The sequence below is a fragment of the Drosophila virilis genome, chromosome 3 (assembly GCF_030788295.1).
Source record: "Drosophila virilis strain 15010-1051.87 chromosome 3, Dvir_AGI_RSII-ME, whole genome shotgun sequence".
NCBI classification, from domain to species: Eukaryota; Metazoa; Arthropoda; class Insecta; order Diptera; family Drosophilidae; genus Drosophila; species Drosophila virilis.
Window position 1 is genome coordinate 5,445,688 of NC_091545.1, and position 21,670 is coordinate 5,467,357.

The 21,670-nt window shown below is 45.0% G+C and overlaps 10 protein-coding genes across 12 annotated transcripts; 2 read left to right on the top strand and 8 right to left on the bottom strand.

Moving 5' to 3' along the window:
• Nucleotides 1–421: 421 nt before the first annotated feature.
• Nucleotides 422–2,035, bottom strand: LOC6622897 (protein phosphatase PTC7 homolog). The gene has a single exon (XM_002046460.4). The coding sequence runs from the start codon at nucleotides 1,782–1,784 to the stop codon at nucleotides 849–851; it is 936 nt and encodes a 311-aa protein (XP_002046496.1). The 5' UTR covers nucleotides 1,785–2,035; the 3' UTR covers nucleotides 422–848.
• Nucleotides 2,036–2,465: 430 nt separating this feature from the next.
• Nucleotides 2,466–3,527, bottom strand: LOC6622878 (alpha-tocopherol transfer protein). The gene is made up of 2 exons (XM_002046461.4): nucleotides 3,223–3,527; nucleotides 2,466–3,159 (listed from the first exon to the last, which is right to left on the bottom strand). Exons 1-2 carry the CDS (start codon nucleotides 3,525–3,527, stop codon nucleotides 2,538–2,540), a joined length of 927 nt encoding a protein of 308 aa, XP_002046497.1. The 3' UTR covers nucleotides 2,466–2,537.
• A 252-nt stretch (nucleotides 3,528–3,779) lies between these two features.
• mRpS6 (mitochondrial ribosomal protein S6) lies at nucleotides 3,780–4,491 on the bottom strand. Of its 2 annotated transcripts, XM_015175432.3 has the most exons (3): nucleotides 4,295–4,491; nucleotides 4,119–4,223; nucleotides 3,780–3,983 (listed from the first exon to the last, which is right to left on the bottom strand). In XM_015175432.3, the coding sequence occupies exons 1-3, from the start codon at nucleotides 4,337–4,339 to the stop codon at nucleotides 3,825–3,827; spliced, it is 309 nt and encodes a 102-aa protein (XP_015030918.1). In that variant the 5' UTR covers nucleotides 4,340–4,491; the 3' UTR covers nucleotides 3,780–3,824. The 2 variants fall into 2 exon arrangements, with proteins under 2 accessions (XP_015030918.1, XP_002046498.1); XM_002046462.4 differs by having other exon boundaries at nucleotides 3,780–4,223.
• A 68-nt stretch (nucleotides 4,492–4,559) lies between these two features.
• Nucleotides 4,560–8,638, bottom strand: spd-2 (spindle defective 2). 2 transcript variants are annotated; one of them, XM_015175431.3, is made up of 7 exons: nucleotides 8,410–8,638; nucleotides 8,266–8,348; nucleotides 8,089–8,194; nucleotides 7,422–8,031; nucleotides 7,223–7,364; nucleotides 7,030–7,168; nucleotides 4,560–6,937 (listed from the first exon to the last, which is right to left on the bottom strand). In XM_015175431.3, the coding sequence occupies exons 1-7, from the start codon at nucleotides 8,492–8,494 to the stop codon at nucleotides 4,653–4,655; spliced, it is 3,450 nt and encodes a 1,149-aa protein (XP_015030917.1). In that variant the 5' UTR covers nucleotides 8,495–8,638; the 3' UTR covers nucleotides 4,560–4,652. The 2 variants fall into 2 exon arrangements, with proteins under 2 accessions (XP_015030917.1, XP_002046499.1); XM_002046463.4 differs by having other exon boundaries at nucleotides 7,030–7,364.
• Nucleotides 8,639–8,819: 181 nt separating this feature from the next.
• Nucleotides 8,820–14,603, top strand: LOC6622895 (importin-4). Its single transcript, XM_002046464.4, has 8 exons — nucleotides 8,820–9,081; nucleotides 9,985–10,157; nucleotides 10,220–10,938; nucleotides 11,012–11,415; nucleotides 12,215–12,324; nucleotides 12,384–13,521; nucleotides 13,592–13,809; nucleotides 13,875–14,603. Exons 1-8 carry the CDS (start codon nucleotides 9,016–9,018, stop codon nucleotides 14,299–14,301), a joined length of 3,255 nt encoding a protein of 1,084 aa, XP_002046500.2. The 5' UTR covers nucleotides 8,820–9,015; the 3' UTR covers nucleotides 14,302–14,603.
• A 300-nt stretch (nucleotides 14,604–14,903) lies between these two features.
• On the bottom strand, nucleotides 14,904–16,017 carry LOC6622945 (ADP-ribose pyrophosphatase, mitochondrial). The gene is made up of 2 exons (XM_002046465.4): nucleotides 15,456–16,017; nucleotides 14,904–15,390 (listed from the first exon to the last, which is right to left on the bottom strand). Exons 1-2 carry the CDS (start codon nucleotides 15,962–15,964, stop codon nucleotides 14,976–14,978), a joined length of 924 nt encoding a protein of 307 aa, XP_002046501.2. The 5' UTR covers nucleotides 15,965–16,017; the 3' UTR covers nucleotides 14,904–14,975.
• A 472-nt stretch (nucleotides 16,018–16,489) lies between these two features.
• Nucleotides 16,490–17,444, bottom strand: Prosbeta6 (proteasome beta6 subunit). Its single transcript, XM_002046466.4, has 2 exons — nucleotides 17,265–17,444; nucleotides 16,490–17,206 (listed from the first exon to the last, which is right to left on the bottom strand). Exons 1-2 carry the CDS (start codon nucleotides 17,351–17,353, stop codon nucleotides 16,588–16,590), a joined length of 708 nt encoding a protein of 235 aa, XP_002046502.1. The 5' UTR covers nucleotides 17,354–17,444; the 3' UTR covers nucleotides 16,490–16,587.
• Nucleotides 17,445–17,546: 102 nt separating this feature from the next.
• On the bottom strand, nucleotides 17,547–19,080 carry Su(P) (prostaglandin E synthase Su(P)). Its single transcript, XM_002046467.4, has 3 exons — nucleotides 18,234–19,080; nucleotides 17,771–18,177; nucleotides 17,547–17,710 (listed from the first exon to the last, which is right to left on the bottom strand). Exons 1-3 carry the CDS (start codon nucleotides 18,980–18,982, stop codon nucleotides 17,619–17,621), a joined length of 1,248 nt encoding a protein of 415 aa, XP_002046503.1. The 5' UTR covers nucleotides 18,983–19,080; the 3' UTR covers nucleotides 17,547–17,618.
• A 273-nt stretch (nucleotides 19,081–19,353) lies between these two features.
• On the top strand, nucleotides 19,354–19,824 carry LOC6622986 (protein anon-73B1). The gene has a single exon (XM_002046468.4). The coding sequence runs from the start codon at nucleotides 19,459–19,461 to the stop codon at nucleotides 19,726–19,728; it is 270 nt and encodes an 89-aa protein (XP_002046504.1). The 5' UTR covers nucleotides 19,354–19,458; the 3' UTR covers nucleotides 19,729–19,824.
• On the bottom strand, nucleotides 19,734–21,240 carry LOC6622963 (uncharacterized). Its single transcript, XM_002046469.4, has one exon. It carries the CDS (start codon nucleotides 20,741–20,743, stop codon nucleotides 19,796–19,798), a length of 948 nt encoding a protein of 315 aa, XP_002046505.1. The 5' UTR covers nucleotides 20,744–21,240; the 3' UTR covers nucleotides 19,734–19,795.
• Between the last annotated feature and the right edge of the window lie 430 nt (nucleotides 21,241–21,670).

Genomic DNA, 21,670 nt, shown 5'->3' on the forward strand with positions numbered 1-21,670 from the left:
AGACACATATACACTGACCGAGAGCTGTCGAAGTACGAAACATTAACCTTTGGTCTCGATATATACATACAAATATAGTAGGAACAACCTTTGCACCCGTCTCTCGCATAGCTGTGCTTTACCTCATGCATTTCATGCATATTTTCAGCAATCACGGAAAAATCAAAAATTCTTTTATATTGTTTAATTTCAATGAATAATTTTGGTTTTTTTTTTTTTTTTATTAAATCGCAATATCAGTGAGTACATTTGACTAACAGTTCATCGGACAGTCGCCTGGATATAATCCTCAGTTCAATAATTGCAAAGCATTTGCATTTTAATTTCCCACTATTTTTAAATGTTTTTTGGTTGTGGGTATATATGTATGTATATTATGTACTCATGTATGTATGTATGTATGCAAGTAATGTATGTCGCATTTATTAATTGATTAGAACTCGCAACCGTTGCTATTGACGACAACGATCTTTTCGGCTGATAATTTTTTCGTTTTAAAAGCGCTTCTACTTATACATAATATATATATATATATATATGTATATATGGTTCAAGGCATTTTGCATACGCTTTAGACTTGGATTAATTGCTGGGCTCGCCTCACCAGGATGCGTCGATAGTTCGATTAGTATGTCTATGTATGTGAGTGGGCGTGGCCATGGGTATATGTAACTAACAATTGAAGTGTCTGTCTATCTGTTTGTCTGTCTGTCTGTTTGTGTGTCTGTGTCTGTCCTCACAATCTCAACATGCAGCTTAAACATAGACAAAACTCACTCCTAAACACTAAACGAGTACAAGCTACAAAATTAATTACATTTAATAACTAGGGATTAGGACGACTTAGTTCACATCGCCACGGTGGCGAGCACCACAGTTATGTCGTCGGGTTTGCCGCCGCGCGCCTGTATATTGTTGCGTCGAGCGCTGATGGCGAATGGCGAGAGGAATTCGCTGTTTAGGGAGAGGGTGCGGGCCATCAGGGCCAGCGTGTTGGCGGTCATTTGCAGTTTGACCGGATCCCGTTCGCCCTCCACGTCGCGCAGCACCTGCAGCATCAGATCCTCGGGCACATTGTCGAAGACACCGTCGGTGGCGATCAGTATGACATCGCCCTCCTTGACGGGAAAGCTCATTGTGTCCGCCGATTCGGGACTGTCGCTGAGCACATTGGATCCATGGCCGGGCGGCGGCAGAGATAATTGAAACGGTGTATTGAAGTAGTGCTGTTGCTCCTCCGACTTATGCACAATCTCGCCCTCGCGCACCACCATGAAACCGCTGTCCCCAATATTCGCCGTGTGCACCGTGCTCGTCTCCCGATTCAGTATAAGCACACACGCTGTGCTGCTGCCAAGTATGGGCTTCTTTTGCTCCATTAGCTCGCAGTAGCTGTAGGCAAGCAGGTTGACGGGTCGTTGCGGATTGAAGTGGGTGCAGCGCACCAGACGCTCGCAAGTGCGCATAAGGAACGATGAGAACTCGCCCGGATCGATGCCGTAGCTGCGCCAGCCGCCGACGCCATCGGCCACGCCCATCACATCAGCAGACTCTGTGGATGCCTTGAACCACGAGTCCTCGCCGTATTTGCCAGGCTTGTATTTGTGTCGCAGATTGTCCTTGGCAAAGCCACAAACCACCGAAACGAATCGTGGCCGAGATCGATTTGGTGTTGGCTTTGCAGCACCTTTGGTTGTGGCACCCGATGCCGAATCGAGCAGCGTTGAGAAGCTGCTACGTAACGCCCGTGATATTAAACGCGATGTCCAATTAAGCGAATGCATCTTTGCAACGCAAAATACTCTACAAACGCGTGCTCGAAATAATGGGATACTCGTTTAGGTACACATATAGATATCGATTTAACACAGTGTTGTTTGATTCGTTAACTCTGACTAATTTGTTGGCATCCACAACCGCTTTGGGCCAGTTGCAAGCCACAAATTTACCTAAATTTACGTCCCAATTAAATAAAAAATACAACTACGACAGAGTTATGTGATACACTTTTTTCCATAAGTCAGACACACATACGTCATGACACACAGGGATGTTAATTAACACATAACCGACTTAACATTAACATTGAACTGTTATTAACAGTAGGCAGTGGTCGGTACTTGAATTTGTTCGCTTAGCAGCAAAATTAGAGCACATTATATCACAAATTTGAACAAGTGTAATGCGAAATTGCAACACCCGATATTTAAAAACACACAACTATTTTATAAGACGCTAGTTTCGAGATAATCGTCTTGAATTTAACATTATATCAATGCCAAGAACTATGCAACAAGGTAAATTCTGTTAACATCATATTTGCTGTTAAACCCTGTTTTTTTCCATACGTCAAAGTCACATGGGCTAGAGCTGTCAATTTGTCCACTTCATAATCGATATTATCGATTATTAATCGTCAAAGTATATATATCGGCGTTTTAAAAAATTTTAAATCACAAAATACATTTGTTGCAAGTAATGGACGTCCATTTGTTTTATAAAATTCTCAATCCTTACGTTTTAATAAGAAACATTTCCTAATCTACATTTAACTTTCTAAATGAGCCCTCTGTACCGTAAAGGCTATCAAAATCAATTGGATTACCTGGACGCAGCTTTTCGTCGGTGCCATATTGGGCATTAGCTTTAAAGTAATCCCTATATTGATCAAACTTTTTGTCCATCTCCGCTACAATTTCCTCAATGGAGCCATTCTCACCACCATACTCCTTCGGTAGATATTTCAAAGGTACATGTTCCGTTAATGATTCCATTTTTCCGTGAACAAAGAGTCTCTCCTGTTGCTTTTTGGACATCATGGGTTTAATCATATTGAACACGGTCTCGAAGCCAGGAATCGTGTTGACAAAATGCTGAGCCTTCGGCCTCATTGGAAACGCCTCCTCATTGAATACCGTCATCTTTTTTGCCAGTCCGGGTGTCATTTGGAACATATGCGCTGCCGTTGCGGACTTCATATCCATAATTAAAACAACTCCATTAATTATGGCGTTATCATCTTCAATAAGTCCAATCTCCTGCATAACTTGTCCGACACGCATTACGTCTACTATGTTGTATTTATCAGTAGGAGTAGTACCTATTCTAAACATGCCTATCCGGGCGCCGTCAAGTGTGTTGGGTAGATAGACAATTGGTCTAAATGTAACAGGCTAAGGATTATCGAGTGATCTTTTTAGGTGACCGCTATCAATAGCTTACCCCATACGATGAATCTCTCGCAGCTTGGGATCGTTCACATCAGTTACGTTAAAAAGTTCTGGATATTTGGTACGCAACGTGTAATACTTATCCAGTTTCGATTTGGTTTTCTCCAGGCTGTACTTGCAGCCGCGCAGAAAACCCACCAAGAACTGATCATCTGTGCGTGGATTAAGATGCGGCTGCTGTGCGATCCAAGTCTTCAGTGCCACCAGGTCAGCTTCAATGCGATCAGGATCCTCGTTAAGGCGCTCCTTAGCAGTTGCTTGCAGTTCCGCAGAGATTTCACGTATTTGGGGTGCCATTTTAAATGTTCTGCCTCAACGATTGACTATTGGACTACGACTATTTATAAGTACGTTCGCTGGCGCTGTAAGTTATGGCTGATTTGATTACGCCTGTTTATCAATTGGTGATAACATTAATTGTGTACCATAAACTCAATAAAGACCCATCGTTGTGAACTTGCCTGATAAACTAAATATTTCATCAACGAACTCAAGCTGTTCATAATGTCTACGTATTCATAGGTACTAGATATAGTAAGACAATCCACAAATGCTTAAGAGGTTCAGTTTTTATTGTTCAAACCTTCTTTGAGTCTATTTCTGGAAGGGATAATAGTCCAGTCCCGAGTTGTAGTTATATTTAGGCTTCTGTTTCCTTTTGGCTATATCAATTAACTCCTGCACATCCTTGCGATAGGCTGGCGGCAGCATTTCCTCATGCAATGTGCACTCGTAGTCCTCTGGCTCCTCCACCTTAAAGATGTATCTGCGTATTATATCGATGTCTCGACCGAACTCCTCTTTGAGATCCGACAGTTTTGTGGGCGCCGTGTCGAACGTAATCGTAAAGTGGGTCGCTTCCCGGTGTACAACGCCATGCTCGCTTACCTTGAATGGCAGGGCACGTGTTCCGAGATTTTCAAACTTGCGAATAATGCCGCCTTTATCGAATATTGCTTCAGCTGTGCGTTTTATGACTGAAATCAATTCCGGCTACAAGGAAACGCACATTTTTTTTTTTATTTACTTTACATAACAAGTGCATTCTTGTGTTTCGTACAAACCCGCGGAAGCTGGCGCAGCACCAGCGCCAATTCATAGGAAGGCATATTATCGGTTTGTGTCAACTAAAAGTAACGCTTTTATAGCACTGCCAAGTTATTTTTGTTATTAACAAATTAAAAACCAAATCACCGCAAGTAAAAATTTGTTTTGGTGAATACGAGCAGTGTGACCAGCTCAAAGTACGACAAAAATACCCGAATATACCAACAGAAGTTGTTCTACACATTCTTTGTGGCATACTTTTCCGTTGCGCAGTTAAATTACTTTTAAAATTAAAAATAGCTTTTTATATAGCATGACAAGCAAATGAAAATAACTAAAAAATAAAATTAATCTCACAAAACGGTAATTATAAATTCAAACTTTAAAAGTAACGGGCACATTAATACGTTCGTTTTCCATAGACACCTCGACGAGGAGCTGCATCTGCTTTTTAAGTATTTCTCGGCTTGGAGTGCGTAGCGGCCGCACCAGGACCTCTACTTGGCCACCATCGGGTGCCACATAGCATTCGCTAGGTGTAATGTGTAGCAAACCTGGCACATTACAGTTCAACTCAATATACTGACGTGAGCTGAAGCTATTCCTTATGAAGAGCTTGACTCCTTCAATGGCATGGCCACCGGTGGACAAATCAAGCTCTATGGCCTCCGGCTCCACTGACCAGTTGCGATCCAGCGGCTGCTGTTCAATGGCCGAGGTCGTATCTGCCTCATGCAGTTCATCAACGGGCTCCAGCATATTGCTGGGCGTCGGCGAATTAGCGGCGCACACGGTACGGAATAGCACCGTCTCCTCGGCGTCTGGCAAACACAGATGCGAAGTTTCGGCAGATTCGTCAAAGTCGCGGTTCAGAGTTAGAGCCACATCAATAATGCGCACCACCGTTACCAGATCGAGTATAAACTCAGGCGGCTCGTTCAGCATGGCCAAGCTGCGAATGGATTGCTCACCTGGGAAACGGCACAAGATGTTGTCCAGCATGGATGAGGTCAGTTGCTCCCGCTGTTCGCCAGTCATGCGCTGCACTAGGGCGCGCATGCGCTGCCGGTTGGGCTCATCGCCGCAGAAGATTCGCATATTTGCCAGTGTCTGTACCTGCGACGTCTTTTTCAGTATGTTCTTGATGTCCTCCCGATTGGGTCGGAATACAATTTCCACCACAGCTTCACTGTGCGGCGGCAGAATAATCTTGCTGGGACGCACCTCGAAGGCGGCATTAAGGCGCGGCTTCAAAAACACCGTCGAATCAATTGTGATGCCCGCAAAGGCTGTCAGCGGTCCCTTGTTGTAGAACTTGAAGCTGGCAGTCAGCGGGCCCGAGGCCAGCTCGCACACATTGCCGACGGTAAGGAAGCTGGCGCCAACCGGTCCCTTAAGTAGTCCCTGTATAGTTATGGAGGCGTTGCCACCGTAGCCGTACAACGGTATTTCCATTCCCGGTTGCTGGCAATTGTTGGCGCCAACGGGCGCATAGAACGAGAGCGCACCGATGGCTGCGCCGCTGACCGTCGGACAGAAGGTGATGCCTATGCTACGGCATTCCATGGACTGCAAGGTAATGGAGTTACCATCGCCGCTGACCAGCTGAAAGCCTGGTCCCTGTATGCACAGACGCACCACCAGACGCTTATCGGACGTGTTCTTGATCTGCATGCACTTGCGCACATCTGTACGCAGTTTTGTGCTACCCCAGCACAGGCTCGTATGGGTCACCTTCAGGGGCAATAGTTTTCCATCGCGATGACTGAACTCGCTGGAGTTGGAGCAGCGCGAAGTGCTGCGTGGCGCTGCGTTTATTTGGGTGCCATTGCCAACTCTGCGTAATGCATTAAAGCCACTCGTAGAGCTGGCCTCGCTGGGAGCTGGCGAGGTGTTGGCTCTGCGTGCCGCACCAGAGCCGGTTAGCAGAAGGCGACGCTCCGAGTTTGTTGTGCTGTCCAGCAGCGGCGAGGACAGACAGCTGCGCGGCGACGATAACGGCGACACATGACGCAAATTGGCGGCAGAAACGCTTTGGCCCAAATTTGGTGATATGCCAAAATCACATTCGCTGGACGATGGCACCGCATCGCAGCCATCCAGACGCGTTGAGCAGAACGAGTTTTGATTGCTTATAGCGGGCAGAGTTAGATTGCGTTTCTTGTTAACCGGCGTCTTATCCTCGTCTGCATCCGCATCCTCATCGGTGGTGGGCAGTGGCTGCACGCCATCGCTGCTCGTTGGACTGACATTTCGTTGGGCATGTGGCGATTTGGTGCGGCGCATATGACGTCCAGGCGACTTCACCGGTGTCGAGGGCCATTCGTCTATGTCGGCATCGTGATCCTGATCATGATCATCGCTAGCCGTCACCAGTATATTGGGCTGACTTAGCCTGAAATCAGCCAGTGGGCTCAGCGGCTGGCGCTTCTTTGTTGATGCCATGCTATTCTGCAGCTGCTGAAAGTCAGTTGAATTCAGAAGCGAATCAGTAAAGCTCATTGTGTCCGTGAACTTGGTTCCGGACTTGGATTTGCACAGCGTGTCATCGCTATGCTCATTCTCCTTATCTTCGTCGTCAGGATCATAGCCATACCCACGGGCCCGCAACCTATTGACAACATCGCCAACGGAGGTGTCCGAATTCATGTCCAGATTGCCTATTAAATCAAAACCAATTTATGATATTTATCTGGAATCTGCCTTTAGGTATACATATCCACTCAAAGGAGCTTTTACTGTATCTACTTACGCAACGCTTCATCTATGGCCGACAAGCTGAGCAATTCCGAGCTGGTTGGCTGTTTCTTTGTTTCAGCCTGCAGTGCCTTGTTGAACTTATCCTGTTGCATCTTCTTCATCAGATTGCGCTCCATCTTGGCGCTTTCGATCTTTGTATAGGTTTTGTTATCGACTTGTGGCGTTTTCTCGCCGGCACTGCTTACCGTTGTGTTGTGCTGGTCGATCAGAGCCTCGCCCGGCTGCATCTTGTCGCGACTTGCTCTGCCCACAATGAATGATAAGTTCTCCGAACGCATCTGAAAGTAGTTGCCCAGCGAAAAGTTGGGGTCTCCGGCAATAACCGAGCTGCAAAGTTGTAATCGTTTCTTAATCGTTTCTTAAACCGGAACACATTCAACTTACTTGGACCTTGAGGTCTCAATTTCAGGCGTTTGCGGCGGCGCCGAAATCTTTTGCAATGCCTGTTTACTAAGCGTTGCCGCTGGCACGGCTGCAAATTCTTGCGCCCACGATATCTCGCCCATCACAAGCTGTGACTGCATCATTTCGGCTGGAGCAAAACTCTCGTCAAAGCCCTGACCCGTGGCGGAGCCGAACGAAATTCCCGAGCCACCATTAAGACTCGCATTGCTCAGGTCCGCAGTGCGCGGCAAGCTACGCGAGCAACTAAACGAATCGCTGAGACTGCTGCTGCTTGTGAATTCAGTGGCAGGCATGTGCTCCAGCCGTTTGGCAAATTGCACACGGGCCCTCTCCACAAAGGACGACTTCAGTATGTCCGCGACGGAGATAACGCTACTCTTTCTGGCGGGTTCATTCTTACCGCCTTTGCACAACGTTGAACGGCCCGTAATCTCGGCCGGCTCGAAGAATATGTTTGTGCCCGCGGGTGCAGGAGTCCCCATCAAAACGGAGCCACTGGAGTTGAGGTCAATGGTTTCCTCAGTGATCAGATCGGATATGTTTGTGCTGTTTTCGCCACGACTAGACGCAATACTAGCACGATTTCTGGCTGCAAAACGATGTATGGAATATATTGTGCCTCAGTTAATGGTGAGCGTGCACTTACGCTTAAACTTGTCGCCTCCTGGAGCAGTAGAGTTCCTCTCCTCAAATGCATAGCTGGAGCGTGGACGTGGTTTTTCCAGAGTCTCTAATGCCTTAAGTCGTCCCGCCTGAAATTTCAATGCGCGCGTTTTTTTTATTTTATTTTTTTGCTATCCACAAATGCAAGTCACTTGCTTACCCTGAGTCGCTCCTGGATGTTCAATGATTCCCTGCTCGTATTTGCACTGCCGCTCTTACTCATGCCGGACATGTCCCCAAAAACTAAACATTTATAATAATATATAGTTGGAGCAGCTGTTCCTTCCATTTGCACAATATTTACCTCTGAGGTTCTCCATGCTAAGTATGCCCAAGGAGTTTTGATCTCTCTGACTGTTACCGCTATGGTTCCTAGCACTTTTATCCATTTAACGCACAACAATAACAAACAATTAAAGCACAAAACAATCAATTTTGGTAAGTAATAAGAAAACGCGCGTCGTTAGCATTCAAAATGGTGCTCGTGATTCACGACGCAGCTGTGCACAGAACTGGTCACACTTGCCGATGTTTTTTTCTGTTATTGTTTTTTTTCAGAATAATAATATCGAAACTATGTTATGAACTTTTGTTTTTAATTTTAAGCTCTTAAACAAAGTAGGCAGGTGAATATATATATATCTCATGTCAAAATTAACTATATACCTATTGAGTGTGAATATTGTCAGACTTTAAACAAGTCAAAACTGCATATATTATATATTTGTTGTAGCCCTGTCAGTTTGAAAACGTGGTGCTGTTGTGCTTTTCAGCCCTAGCCCACCACACCACACTTTTTTGCAAATATTCGCCAACAGTCGTTTCGGGCTCGTGCTTCGGCGGCATATTGAATAAGTGCTCCTTGGATTTTTGCTGTGCGAGGCCAATTGATTTTAAACAGCATTAAAAAATGGACGCTGTATTGGACCAAATCATCGCCGGCTTATTGTGTACGGACACTGAACGCATACGTCAGGTAAGCTACCGGCATATTAATTGCACTCACAAACGCCTCCTTTTACCCAGAAAAAAATATGCCGACGCCTATAAAGGCGCCCATTTGCCAAATTTCATCAACTGTCTCCATTTTGCTTTTAAAATACTTTATGCACCTTGGCACGTGTGTATACAATGGAATTGGCGATAAAATTCCCTTAGTTATTATTCGCTTAAATATGTATATATATGAAAAAGTTATAACATGTGCACATTTTCATACTAGACACATTCCTATACATATATATATATATATTGTATATTCATACTCTGTTCGCAGAGTAGAAAATAGTATATTGCGTCGGCATGTTTGAAAACAATTTGGTGGCCACTTGGAATATATGTGAATTTCCACGCTTGTAAATATGTAAATATGTATGTACGAAAATTTGCCAATCAGGTTGCAAGGGATAAGTGTTGCTAACTGTCGGAAAGAAGCTGAATTCAATGTTATAAATCGCTAAAATAGTTGATTTGGCTTTCTCAGGCGCACTTTGGCGGGAAAAATGTCAAGGATGCCAAAAAAAAAATAGCTAAATTAATTATGTGAGTTTTCGGCTAAGGATCTCTGAAAACAGCGAAAAATAGCGGCACCACTGCCTAAAAATAGCAAAATCGATATTTCTCAGCCTTTAGATCTTGGTTTTCAGACCACTAACGCCACAACCAACAAACACAGAGTAGTTCGCAGTCAGTCAGTTGCACACGTCATTTTCTAGCGTTTATGTATGCAATGTCTATGATTCAAAGCACGTTGTTTGCACATCCATATACATGCACATACACTCACACACACACACACACACATATACATATTTGCCGGCTATTAATTAATTTATGTGTAAAATCACATGTGTCTGATCTTTTATATTCTTGTTGCTAGGCGACCAATGAGCTGGGCAAGGCTTACGAAAATCCGGACACACTGCCGGCACTATGTCAGATTGTGGTGTCACAGCGGGAGCCGCAAGTGCGTCAATTTGCCGCCGTACTGTTGAACAAGCGACTGCAGAAGCTGCGCAACTGGCAGATGGTCCCAGCCGAGCAGAAGGAAAGGTAAGCAGCTGCAGCGCGTTATAGCAACTAAAGAGGGTTGATTCAAATTGCAATCTTTGCAGCATTAAGACTGGCATGCTGCAGGCATTGATTGCCGAAAAGGAGAAGTCAGTGAAGAATGCAATTGCCCAGTTTATTGGCTCCTTGGTGCGTCACGAGGAGGAGAAGAAAGACTCGTGGCTGACGGAACTGTTGAACTTCATCTTTAGCCGCTGCAGCGTGGATGATCCCTCGGAGAGTGAGCTGGGCTCCTCGATATTTGCCACTCTTACCGATGCGGCTCCCGATCAATTTGTCAGTCACATGGACTCCATTTGCCAGATGTTTGCCGCTGTTCTTATGTCCGCAGAGGCCAAGGGTAATCTGGCCACGCCCACTGTCGCCAACATAACCATGGGCATGAGCTATCTGATGCCGTTCGTGAGCGGTCACACGAGCGCCGAGCAGACAGTGCTTAAGGTTTTGCCGCTCATCATTAAGACGGTCTTTGCTTTTGCCCAGAAAGGTGATGAGCAGGAGTTCTCCATAGTTTTTGATGTCATTGACAGCATTGCCGAGTACGTGCCAAAGCTGCTTAACAACAATGTCAAGCCCCTTATTGAATTCTGCCTCGAAACGGCCAACAATAAGCAAATCGATGACTCCATACGCGTCCAGGTGGTCACGTTTATTGGGCGTGTGGTGCGCATCAAGAAGAAGGCGATTGTCAAACAGAAGCTGCTCGAGCCCATAATATCCGTCATATTTGAGATGATGTGCTGCGAAACGGAACTGGATGATGGTAAGAAAAAGGTCCTGTACTCTCTTATTGACATTTTTATGATATGTATCTTTTTTTTTTTTTTCGTATGCAGATGAATTATTTACGGGCGAAAGCAGCAACAGCCCGGTTACGGCGGCCACACAAACCCTCGATTTACTGGCCATCAATATGTCCGCGGAGCGACTGATACCGCCATTGCTGCAGCTACTCGAGCCGGCATTGCAGAATCCGGATCCTTTGCGGCGTCGTGCTGCCTTCCTTTGCATTGCTGTCATCGCCGAGGGGTGCTCGGAGGCCATTTGCTCCAAGTATTTGGAAGTCATGTTGAATATCGTCAAGAGCGGCATTGCCGACAATTCGCCAATTGTGCGCATTGCCAGCTTCTTTGCGCTGGGCCAGTTCTCCGAGCATCTGCAGCCGGAAATATCAAAGTTCGCACCACAAATTCTGCCCGTGCTATTTGATTTTCTGCAGCAGCTGGTGATTGAGCTGAAGGTAAGCTCCCCGCGGCATATGTCTATTATAATCAACATGATAATTATCTTATTTTGTTTGTGCTGCGTCCAAAAGGCTGAGCAAAACGGCAACGGCAACGAGCCGAATCCCGTACCCGGCAAAGATACCATTCAGTACATAAATCAGCTTCAAATTAAACGCAAATCAGTTCTCACCAAATACAGGGTGCTTTTCTCTTAGTTCTTAATCAATTAATCCATTTTTGTTCACACTTCATCTCACTGTAAATGTGTTTTGCCTGTTGTGCATTTGTTTTTTGTACTCTTGCAGAGGGGCAATATAATCTCTGTTCCCATATAGTATATATATTTTTGATCAGTGATATTGTACGCTCATTTTGGTTTTACGCAAAAAAGGTTTTTGGTTTTTAAGTTTGCTGCTTCTCAATCTTATATAATCAATAGCTTTTCACATCGTATCATATCAAAATCAGGTCTGATGTTGAAGTTTTTCTTTAAGCCTATGTCTGCAAGGGTATTTACTCTTCGGCAACCCGAAGATAAGTAACTGTTGTAAATTGTTTATATTGTTTTTCGTGTTGAGGATACAGAAAAGTTTATTTCCAAACACTTTGCCAGCGTGCTTATTCCCTTATATCAAAGATGCTTGGGTTAGTTGATGTTAATACCTAATACATCAATTGAGCATCAGGTATCAGAGATTAAGGACGCAAGTATTTATGGACAGCACTTATTTTGAAGCATGCTCTCACAACTCAGCACAAATAGACGGTAATCAAGCTTATTCGGCTATATCTTTTATTTGTACGATTTTGCAGAGTGGCAATCCGGAACCGAAGCACACTGATCGCATGTTTTACGCTCTGGAAACGTACTGCCAGAATCTGGAAGAGGATATTGTGCCACATTTGCCCCTATTGATGAATCGGTAAGACATAGATGATTCGGTGCCATTAAAGTTTCCTTGTTAATTTCATATTCTTGCAGTCTTTTCGATACGCTGGATCCACAGAATTCGGTGCATCTGCGTGTGCTGGCCCTGTCGGCTATCTCGGCGACAGCTTTGGCTGCTAAGGAGCATTTGATGCCATATTTTCCCAAAATTGTTGAAATACTGCAGAATTATTTGGTAAAGGAATGCGCCGAAGACATGAAGGAGCTGCGCAACGAGGCTATTGATACGCTGGCATCCATAACACGTGTTGTGGGCAAAGATAACTTTATACCGCTGGCCAATGATACGATGGCCTACTGCCTTATGATGTTGGATGAAGGGCCCAACGATCCCGACTTTAGACGCGCGATCTACAATCTAATGGGTGCCCTGTCCATTGTGGTTAATGAGAGCATGTCTACGGTCTTTCCCAAAATCATAGATCGCCTTATCGAATCGGTTATATCTACGGATGATATGCTACCCAATGAGGATGACGCTGCTGGCAACAATCTGTTCCCCGAAGAGCCGGCCACTGAAAATGACATTGATCTGGATAACACAGACGACGAGGATGACGATGATGATGATGGTTATCAGGTGGAGAATGACTTTGTCTATGAAAAGGAGGAGGCTATACTCGCCCTCAAAGAATTTGCGGTTAACACCGGCAGCGCCTTTGCTCCATATCTGCAGATATCTTTTGAGAACGTGTACAAGGTGATTGAGCATCCCCAGGAGAATGTACGCAAGTCGGCCGTTGAGGCTATCTGCTCGTTTGTGATCGCACTTCACAAAATGGGCGATGGTGAGGGTGTTAAGCGCGCCTGCTTGATTATCATGCCCAAATTCGCCCATATGATCCGCAACGATGAGGAACAGAGCGTGGTCATACATTTGCTTGATATGTTGAGCGAACTGTTCATTGAAGTGAAGTCCACTGCAGTGCCCACGCAGGAAATTGCCGACTTGATCTTTGCTTGCATCAAAGATGTTCTTAACAATAAAATGGCTTGCCAGTTTAATGAGCCATCCGGTGGCGGTGACGAGGATGATGCCGAGGACAGTGAATTTGACGAATTGCTTTTGGAGAATGCTGGCAATCTGTTGCCAGCGTTTGGCAAAGCCCTAGCACCAGATGTATTCTCCATGTACTTTGGACGCGTCTATCAGTACTACTTAAACAAGCTGGTATGTCACGGATCATTCAAATGTATCCATATCGAAATCAAATTAACATATCCTTTCGATTGCTTTGCAGAACAAGGCCAAGCGAAATGATTTAAGCGAGCAGCGCACTTTTGTGTATGGCGCTCTGGCCGACTCGTTCCAATCGCTGGGCAACTGTGTTGTCACCTACTTTGATACTCTGTGCCCCATTTTCGTCGAGGGCGTAAATGACCCCGAGCCAAAGGCCCGCCAGAATTGCTATTTCGGACTGGGCGAGCTAGTTTTGTGCGCAGAGGAAAAATCTTTTGAGTGAGTCGCCACACAAAAAGATGCCATGCATTTAAATATTAACGAATCTGCATTTTTTTTTTCAGTTCCTTTCAGGTCATTTTGCAAGCCCTTTCGGGTGCCATTGCTTCGGAGACAAATGCCCCAGCTCTGGACAATATTTGCGGTGCCGTTTCCCGTCTGATCGTGACCAATCATAATATTGTGCCTTTGGCGCAGGTGTTGCCTGTTTTACTGTCGCATTTGCCACTGCGCGAGGATACGGACGAGAACGACATGGTGCACAAAGCCTTCCGTGTGCTTTACATGCATGCACGTCCCACTATTATTGACTACCTTGAACAGATCCTGAAAATCACCATAGACGTGTTATACAAGGAGCAAATGCCCGACGGAGATAGCAAGATCAGTGCGCTTGCTTTCCTTGCGGAAATACGTGAACAGTATCCAGATCAGTTCAACAACGTGGCCAACTCGAGTCAAGAGGTCTTCAACTATCTGCAGACTTTGTAAACCTACAGACCCTCAAACTGATAATCATTTGGACGTAACCAATTAGTTATCCAAGTTATCCACATACATATATGCCGTCACATTTGTTTTTTTTTTTTTTAAAGAATGGAGATGCTTGCGGGCGACAAAGCGCAAGCGCAAAGCTTGATGAATTCCAATGCACTCAGAAAATGAAATTAATATTATATATTTTAAATGGTTTCCTAGCGAAAAGGACAATTGTCTTAACTTGTTATTGCGCAAAAACGTGAATGTATGAATAGCGAATAGTCTGAAATAAATATACGAAAAATAAACACTAACACACCAGTGAGATTATTTCAATTAAGGGGCAGTCTATGAAAAATTATGAAAATGAAAAATCGAATAGTTTGAAATGTGATTCGAGAATAATGTTCCATACCACATGGACATAGCTAGACAGCTAATACTCCCAGCGTGAATTGCGGGTTACCTAGTACAAAATCTTTAAATCTGATCAAATGTTTACGAGGGAGTTCTCTGACATAGTTGGCCGAGATATCAACTCGGCAGGAATATGTACGCGTAATGGAATTATCTTCACTTTCGTGACGAGACCCAAGGGCATAAAAATTGAACTCTTCAGTTGTAAAAGCTTATTAATATCTATTATTATATATATAAGTACCTGGTATTAGTTATGTTAACTATTGCTACCAATGCGCATTGCGCTTGGCAACCACCTCGCCGACAATATCGGCGTGATTGGCGTGCAATTTGAGATTCGCATTGATATCGGTCCAGCGCACGTTTGTGGCGTCATCGCCGGCTTCCAGCTGCAGCTGACCCACCTTGGTGCCGTCCTCATCATGGAAGTTGAGAGCTGTTGTCTCCATCCAGGCATTGTCCGTATTACGAAAATCGTCCACGTAGCCGCTGTACACATGTACGCCGCCCTGCTTGAAAAACTCCTCCACCATGTGGCCCTTGTCATCGAAATTGAGCGCCTCCTCGGTAAATTCACGTTTCAATGTGACACTCACGTTCTCGCCGGGATCAACCATGCCGCCAGGAATTGCCCACAGCTTGTTGTCCGAGCGCTGTATGGCCACCATCTGAAGAATGTTTCTATAAGATACCAGGCCAAAAGTTAGACAGCTGCCTTTCGACATCGTCACTTAACCCGCACGTACTTGCCGCTGTCTTTGTGGCGCACAATTTCACCATTTTCATTCCGTTTCCAGCGTGTGACTATTGGATCCGCCGCATGATTGGGACCCCAGCGTCCCAGCAGGCCGCGGCCACAGAGTCCAGTGCGTCCAATTGGATTTTGCGGCAGGCCATCTTTAATCTGATAGTCACCATGGAAGGAAACGCGATTCACCAGACCGTCATTGTGGTTCCAGTGCGGTTCGCTTGTTTGTTCGTTTGGCAATGGCGCATCCGCCCAGCTCTGCCCTCCAATGTGCGCAGCGGTGTAGCAAGGCGGGCAGTACTCCTCATAGTTAACTGTCCAAAACACAACGGCGTCCGGCACCGGAAAGCGCTGAACACTGCTGCGTGGATACACATTATTGCGGCACATTATATGCCGGAATAAGCCAGGCTTCACAATTGCCGCCAGCATTTTCTTATTGGCGAGAATTAGGGAATATTGTAGACAAATCAACAGCACTACCGATATAAACAATATAATTTTCATTGGGCGAATATGTGCAGCAATGCGCACACTCTCAGGAAACTAAATGCTAAACAGCTGATGGCGCGTTCTGCCAGGGCTGCACAGTATGGTAAAATAAAGAGAGACAAACATACGTACATATAAACATTTTCAAATACTTACATATAAACACCTATGTATGTGTATGCATGCCTGTGTACACACATGCATGCATATATGGAGCCGCCTCCTCCTTCTCCTTCGTTGAAGCCGCCGCCTCCTTCTCCATGATACTTGAATACATGATAATCGCGTATTACGGCAGCATTACATTTTTAACATATAAACGTTTCTTTTTAACTTTAAAGCGCAACAGTAACAAGTAAATTTGGTATAAAACATTACTGCAAACACACATACATACATGCATATGAAGATGCGTACAATATTGCACACACACACATACATATATACTTCCACTTTATCCGAAAATTAACAATTACACGATTTATAACAAAAGCTTTACATATTTCTTGCTTAGGGTAGCGTTTGGGACATTATTTTGAATTTATCTTTTAGATTTGTTTTATTTATAGTGTTACAACAAATTTAAGTTGAACAAGATGTGTGAATGCAGTTTTTATTAACCCTTGACCATTGTGTTTTTAATCCTTGCGCAGTTGCAGCTTTCGCTCCTCAACACCATCCTTGGTAATGATATTTATTAGCACCGAGTCACCGGTGTATATATCACGTTCAGCGGCCGATATGAAGGTATCGGAGGCAACAGCCACCGCGCGCTCCTTGGTGAGTGGCGGCAATTGATCGGCGGGCAAGTTTTGGTTCTTGTAACCGATCTGATTGTCCAACACTGGCTGCAGCAGGGCTCCTGCTGTGCCACCGGCACGGTATGTTGCGCGCTCGCAATGGCCAATGGGATCGTATGAGTAGACGGCGCCCTTGCCATCCTTGTCCAAGCCGGCCAAAATGTTGGACACATAGTATGGGAAGAAACGGCGGTTATACATGACAATGGAGAGCATTTGTGCCACCGCATCAGTCGACATGGTCTTCATGTGGGTGTGCTCGTACATCTGCATGCGCACCTTGACCAGCCCGGTTAGCGAGAGGGTGTCGCACCAGCACCCAGTAGAGCCCAAAACCGTTTTTGGCGACATCTTGAAGAGTTTGCTCTGATCGCGCGAATGGATGCTGTAGCCACTGCTTAAGCGTGTATCGGCGGCAATAACCACAAAGTCTTCTCCAGCAATGGCAACAATGGAGCTACAAGGCATTTCGTATGTTGGTTGAGTTTTCACAAATCACGCATTTGGACACTCACCCGCCATTGGACTCGTAGGGAGAAAAGTCCACATGCTGCACTCCGGGCACTTTATAATCCGGGAATTGTTCGACACCAAGACAATTCATATTTATGCTTTTGTTAAATTTCCAAGATGAGAAGGCTGCCCGAAATGATTTGCAAGTTTCTGTCTAGCGGCGTTTCACACAATTAGAGATGTTCACATATGGGCGATACATCGATATTTTCCAAAGCAGCTTGGTGCGAATTGAGCAAATATCGTGTGAATCGATTACACCGATAGTTCTTATTGGAACGGAATTCATATGAATGTAGGGCATTTATTTAAACAATTTGAACAATCTTTGGGCGTAAATGTTTCGCATATTTTGTTTAAGCTAGGGCCTCCACGCCCGCTATGCGCTCCCTACGCAGCTCACCACGGTTCTGTTGCACTAGTTCCTTGACATCGTAAAACCATTTGCCTATAATTTACATATTATTAGTTTAAAGGTTTTCTGTTTGCCTTTAGAAATTGTTGTTACCAATGTTTGTATTCTGTAGGCTGTCCTTGAATGTCTGACAACCTTCCATGCTGCTCAGCACACCAAACACTGACAGATCCGATAAGCCCGGCTGCTTGCCGCCCATGAATTTCGTGTTTCGTTTCTTAAGCTCCGCCGTCCACTTGCCCAGAGCATCGTACATATGAGATCGAACATCGTCGGTAAGCTCGTGTCGTCGCTTCAATATCTTGGCTATGGCCCACATGGCTGTTGCACCGCCGTAGACCATCAGGTTGCGCTCCCACTTGGGGAAATAGACATCCCATTCGCCTGCCTGTGAGAACCACTCAAATGTCTCGAGCGCCTCGCCAAGCGTCTGATAGCAATTAGGAGATATGAGATGCACTAGATGATTGTCGGCCCAGGTCCTCCATTTGCGCTCGTTTCTACAAAAGCACTTATTGTCAATCGATTCATTGACTAGAAGGCAGCGTGCACTTACTCTTCAATTTCTTTGGTCATGTTCTTTGGTGTGCGATCCTGGTACATGAGGAAGTATTTGTTCAATATATCCTGGCGCTTCTTGCCGTCATCATCAAAGAAGGAAACATGCGGGTAGAACTGCGCCAAGTCACCCACATCGGTGCGCTTATCGTGCAGACTGCTGGCCACCAACGAAATGATGGCACTGGAGTCGGTCATCTGTACATATTGGCCATCCTGCTGACGTATCAGCACCATGGGCACCTTTTTAACCGATGACCAGCGGATATCCTGGCGCAGCACAGCGTCAACTTCCACCACCGAATAGGATACGCCCATGTAGTCCAGATAGGCACGAACTTTGCAACAAAATGGACATGTCTGGAACTGAAAGAGCACTATGTCCAGCCCCGAGGTATCCTTAGGATTAATATAGCGCTTTGTTATGCGGACGCCGGCAGGCAACGATCCGATAACTTTTGGCGGCGTGCGCTCGTGCTCCTTGTGCGAATCCTTGTCGCTAATTCTCGAGTAAATTGTGTAGGTGGATCCAGCGACGGCGCCAATACACGCGCCCAACAATGTCAGCTTCAGTGTGCCGGCGGGTTTAGTGTTTTTGCCAATGTTGCTCTCATTTAAGGCCTTCGAGAACTGGCGGCGAGCATATGTAAATTCCTGTGATTTTCTCGCAAAAAGTCGCAGGTTTTGGCTGTTCCGGGGCAGCGGACGCGCGGCAGTAAGTGCAGTGGCCAAACGGAAGCACGACATACTTGTGTCAGCTTTAAGTTACTTAAATTAAAATGAATTATGCAAAACCGACTAAAGTCGTTCGTCGCAACAAGAAAATTTCTGCTTCCTCTTCTATTTGTGACAATCGCTTTCAGCTGTTTGTGCACGCTTCACCCTGTGTGAAAGGTTTTGCAAATGGCATAATTCAAAATTGCACATATGTGTTGGCTTTTAAGTGCGTTAATAAAAAACGATTTGTTTAAAATCCATTGAAATCAGCAGCCGCAACAAGCTATTTCGTGTTTCTTCCCTTTGTAACAATTGCTCCAGCTGTTTGTACGCGCATCACCCTGTGTGCACTGCATACATGTTTTTGCAAATGTCACAACAAAATTGCAACTCTCTGCTTCCTCTTCTATTTGTGACAATCGCTTTAGCTATTTGTGCACGCATCACCCTGTGTGCGCCGCATACACAAAACCATAAACAAAGTCAATATTGAGTTTTTGCACAAGATGTCCACTGATAATATAGGCGTAGCTGCCGCTAATCTGGATAAATACGGCGAGGAGGATTTCTTTGGCCTACTAGTACGCTACGGACTCTTCGTTGGCGCCATATTTCAGTTTGTTTGCATTGCCGCTGCTGTTCTGATGAGTGGCAGCGATTCCCAGGACACGATCGAGGACGAGGCGCGGCACAGCGATGAGCCTGCGCCGGGCAGCGGCAATGTGGCGCGACGTCTGCACAAAATACGTAAGCTGGAGAAGAAAAAGCGGCGCTAGCTGCATTGCTATTTTATACAAATGCATTTACTAAGTATTCCCTAATTAGTCCTAAGTTTGCGTGTACCTATAATAAAACTAATTTATTTGGCTGCACGTAAACGAGTTCCTTATTTGCCAGTTGCAGCGCCGTCTCCGGCTTCAGTTCGAAGTAAAGCTCTAGCGTGGCGCCCACGCACGGCGACATGCTGGGCGAGAGTATTATGTTAAATATGCCTTTATCTTCGGCTTCGTCCTGTACGCGTGCCATGTGACAGCCAAAGGATTCGCTTATGCTCAGCACACGCACGCGTTGGCCCGAGCTAATGCCCAGCCGCTGGTTGTGCGCCAGACTCCGGCGATCCATGCGCTCTCTCAGAATCAGTCGCTTGAATTCATATAAATGGCCACCTTTGATGCAGCGCTGCTTCTGTTTGGCGACTCTCCTGCAGCTGTTCGGCGTTTGCTGCGTGTCAATCATGGTCTCCAGATTAGCCTCTATGGATGTGTTTAGCGTGCATTCCAGCAGCGTTTCATTCATAGTTTCCTGCTTGCTGTTCGATGCCTGAAGCTGGCCCTGGCGATCCCGTTTCAATGCGGCAAGTGTCTGTCTGAAGCTGTGCCAAGCTGCTCGACAGGTGGCTGGAGCATCGCTAGCAATGCTCGTGGAACAGTTGGCCATATCAAATGAATTAGTTGCTAAAGTTGGAGACGGTGCTTTGACACTTACGAACAGCGACAGGGGCTGGAACTTATTTTGTGGCGTCAATGGCTGCGGCTTGTGATCGCTGCTGTATCTCTTGAGATTCGCAGCCCACTTTCGGTTCTCCTGGCCTGGGTCTTGACTGTTAGGCTCCTCCTCGCTGCTCGTATCCGAAATATCCAACTCGTCGGTTTTTGTACGCTTCTGTCGCACATATTTCCTACGCACGAGTGATCTGATCCTCTGATGATTTCCACTAGCATCCTCGCTGCTGCTGCTGCTGCAATCGCCAATAATTGTTTGATCGGCTGTTTTGCGAAATCTTTTGTGCATTTTATTAAACACAATTTTTGCTTTCTCTGTGATTGTTTTTTAGGCGCCGAAATTTTAGGCCAGCTGATCGGGACCAGGGCTGCACAAATATGTCATGCCTACTTCAATGCCTTAATACCCTTTACTGCTGGGCATATTAGTTCCGTAAATATTTATCATAAACAAGCTCTAACAAAATACAAATATTATCTACATTTATGTAGGCAATGCCTTTTAGTGATGTACTATCGTGTTACATTACTAACTGTAATACTATTGCATACGCGTATACTTCACATAAGAAAACCCGTGTTAAGAAACATGCAAAAACCTGCAAGAATTTGTGCAGCCCTCGCACGTGCACATGACTCAGGGCTTTAAACGTCTGCGGCAGCATGCCTTAACAGTTGCGGCCCCGCCCTCCTGCGCCCGTTTTCCAATCGGAATGACACATATGATGGAATTTTTTTGTTTTTTTTGTTTGGCTGTTATCTTTAATTTTGGGAATAATATAAATTATAATAATAATATATTTATTATGCTGCTCGTAATGTTGTTGTTTTACTTCCCTTTTTTTTACTATGTACGTATGGATGTTTAGTGTGTAGGTGTGTGTGTGTGGCTGTGTGTTTTGGTGTGTATGTGTGCGTGTTGTGTGTTTTGAATGTTCTTTTTTTTTTTTTTTCAATTATAACTTCATATAATTATTATGCAGTATTCTGAATGAAGTTTTTAGGTGAAATTACAATTGGTATTTCCTTCATACATATTTAATAATAATAATTTACCGCAATTTGTAAATTTCGGCGCACATTTGAAATGTTTAATGTCTAAATTGTAAGTCAAAACTCATATTATCTTCATTGTCCTGGATATAACGTTTCACAAACGCTTCAATTTCAATACAACAACTATTTAAATAGGCCAAAGAAAAACACGAAAAAAAAA

Coding starts and splice junctions, on each gene's coding strand:
- LOC6622897 (XM_002046460.4), bottom strand. CDS start 1,784: ATGCATTCGCTTAATTGGACATCGCGTTTAATATCACGGGCGTTACGT.
- spd-2 (XM_002046463.4), bottom strand. CDS start 8,494: ATGGATAAAAGTGCTAGGAACCATAGCGGTAACAGTCAGAGAGATCAA. Junction 8,195..8,265: donor ACATCCAGGAGCGACTCAGG/GTAAGCAAGTGA, acceptor TTGAAATTTCAG/GCGGGACGACTTAAGGCATT. Junction 7,365..7,421: donor ATTGAGACCTCAAGGTCCAA/GTAAGTTGAATG, acceptor ACAACTTTGCAG/CTCGGTTATTGCCGGAGACC.
- Prosbeta6 (XM_002046466.4), bottom strand. CDS start 17,353: ATGAATTGTCTTGGTGTCGAACAATTCCCGGATTATAAAGTGCCCGGA. Junction 17,207..17,264: donor CCCTACGAGTCCAATGGCGG/GTGAGTGTCCAA, acceptor AATGCCTTGTAG/CTCCATTGTTGCCATTGCTG.
- LOC6622963 (XM_002046469.4), bottom strand. CDS start 20,743: ATGCACAAAAGATTTCGCAAAACAGCCGATCAAACAATTATTGGCGAT.
- LOC6622895 (XM_002046464.4), top strand. CDS start 9,016: ATGGACGCTGTATTGGACCAAATCATCGCCGGCTTATTGTGTACGGAC. Junction 12,325..12,383: donor TTGCCCCTATTGATGAATCG/GTAAGACATAGA, acceptor ATATTCTTGCAG/TCTTTTCGATACGCTGGATC. Junction 13,522..13,591: donor AGTACTACTTAAACAAGCTG/GTATGTCACGGA, acceptor ATTGCTTTGCAG/AACAAGGCCAAGCGAAATGA.
- LOC6622986 (XM_002046468.4), top strand. CDS start 19,459: ATGTCCACTGATAATATAGGCGTAGCTGCCGCTAATCTGGATAAATAC.
- LOC6622878 (XM_002046461.4), bottom strand. CDS start 3,527: ATGGCACCCCAAATACGTGAAATCTCTGCGGAACTGCAAGCAACTGCT. Junction 3,160..3,222: donor CGAGAGATTCATCGTATGGG/GTAAGCTATTGA, acceptor TGTTACATTTAG/ACCAATTGTCTATCTACCCA.
- LOC6622945 (XM_002046465.4), bottom strand. CDS start 15,964: ATGAAAATTATATTGTTTATATCGGTAGTGCTGTTGATTTGTCTACAA. Junction 15,391..15,455: donor CGCCACAAAGACAGCGGCAA/GTACGTGCGGGT, acceptor GGTATCTTATAG/AAACATTCTTCAGATGGTGG.
- mRpS6 (XM_002046462.4), bottom strand. CDS start 4,339: ATGCCTTCCTATGAATTGGCGCTGGTGCTGCGCCAGCTTCCGCGG. Junction 4,224..4,294: donor TGCTGCGCCAGCTTCCGCGG/GTTTGTACGAAA, acceptor GTTTCCTTGTAG/CCGGAATTGATTTCAGTCAT.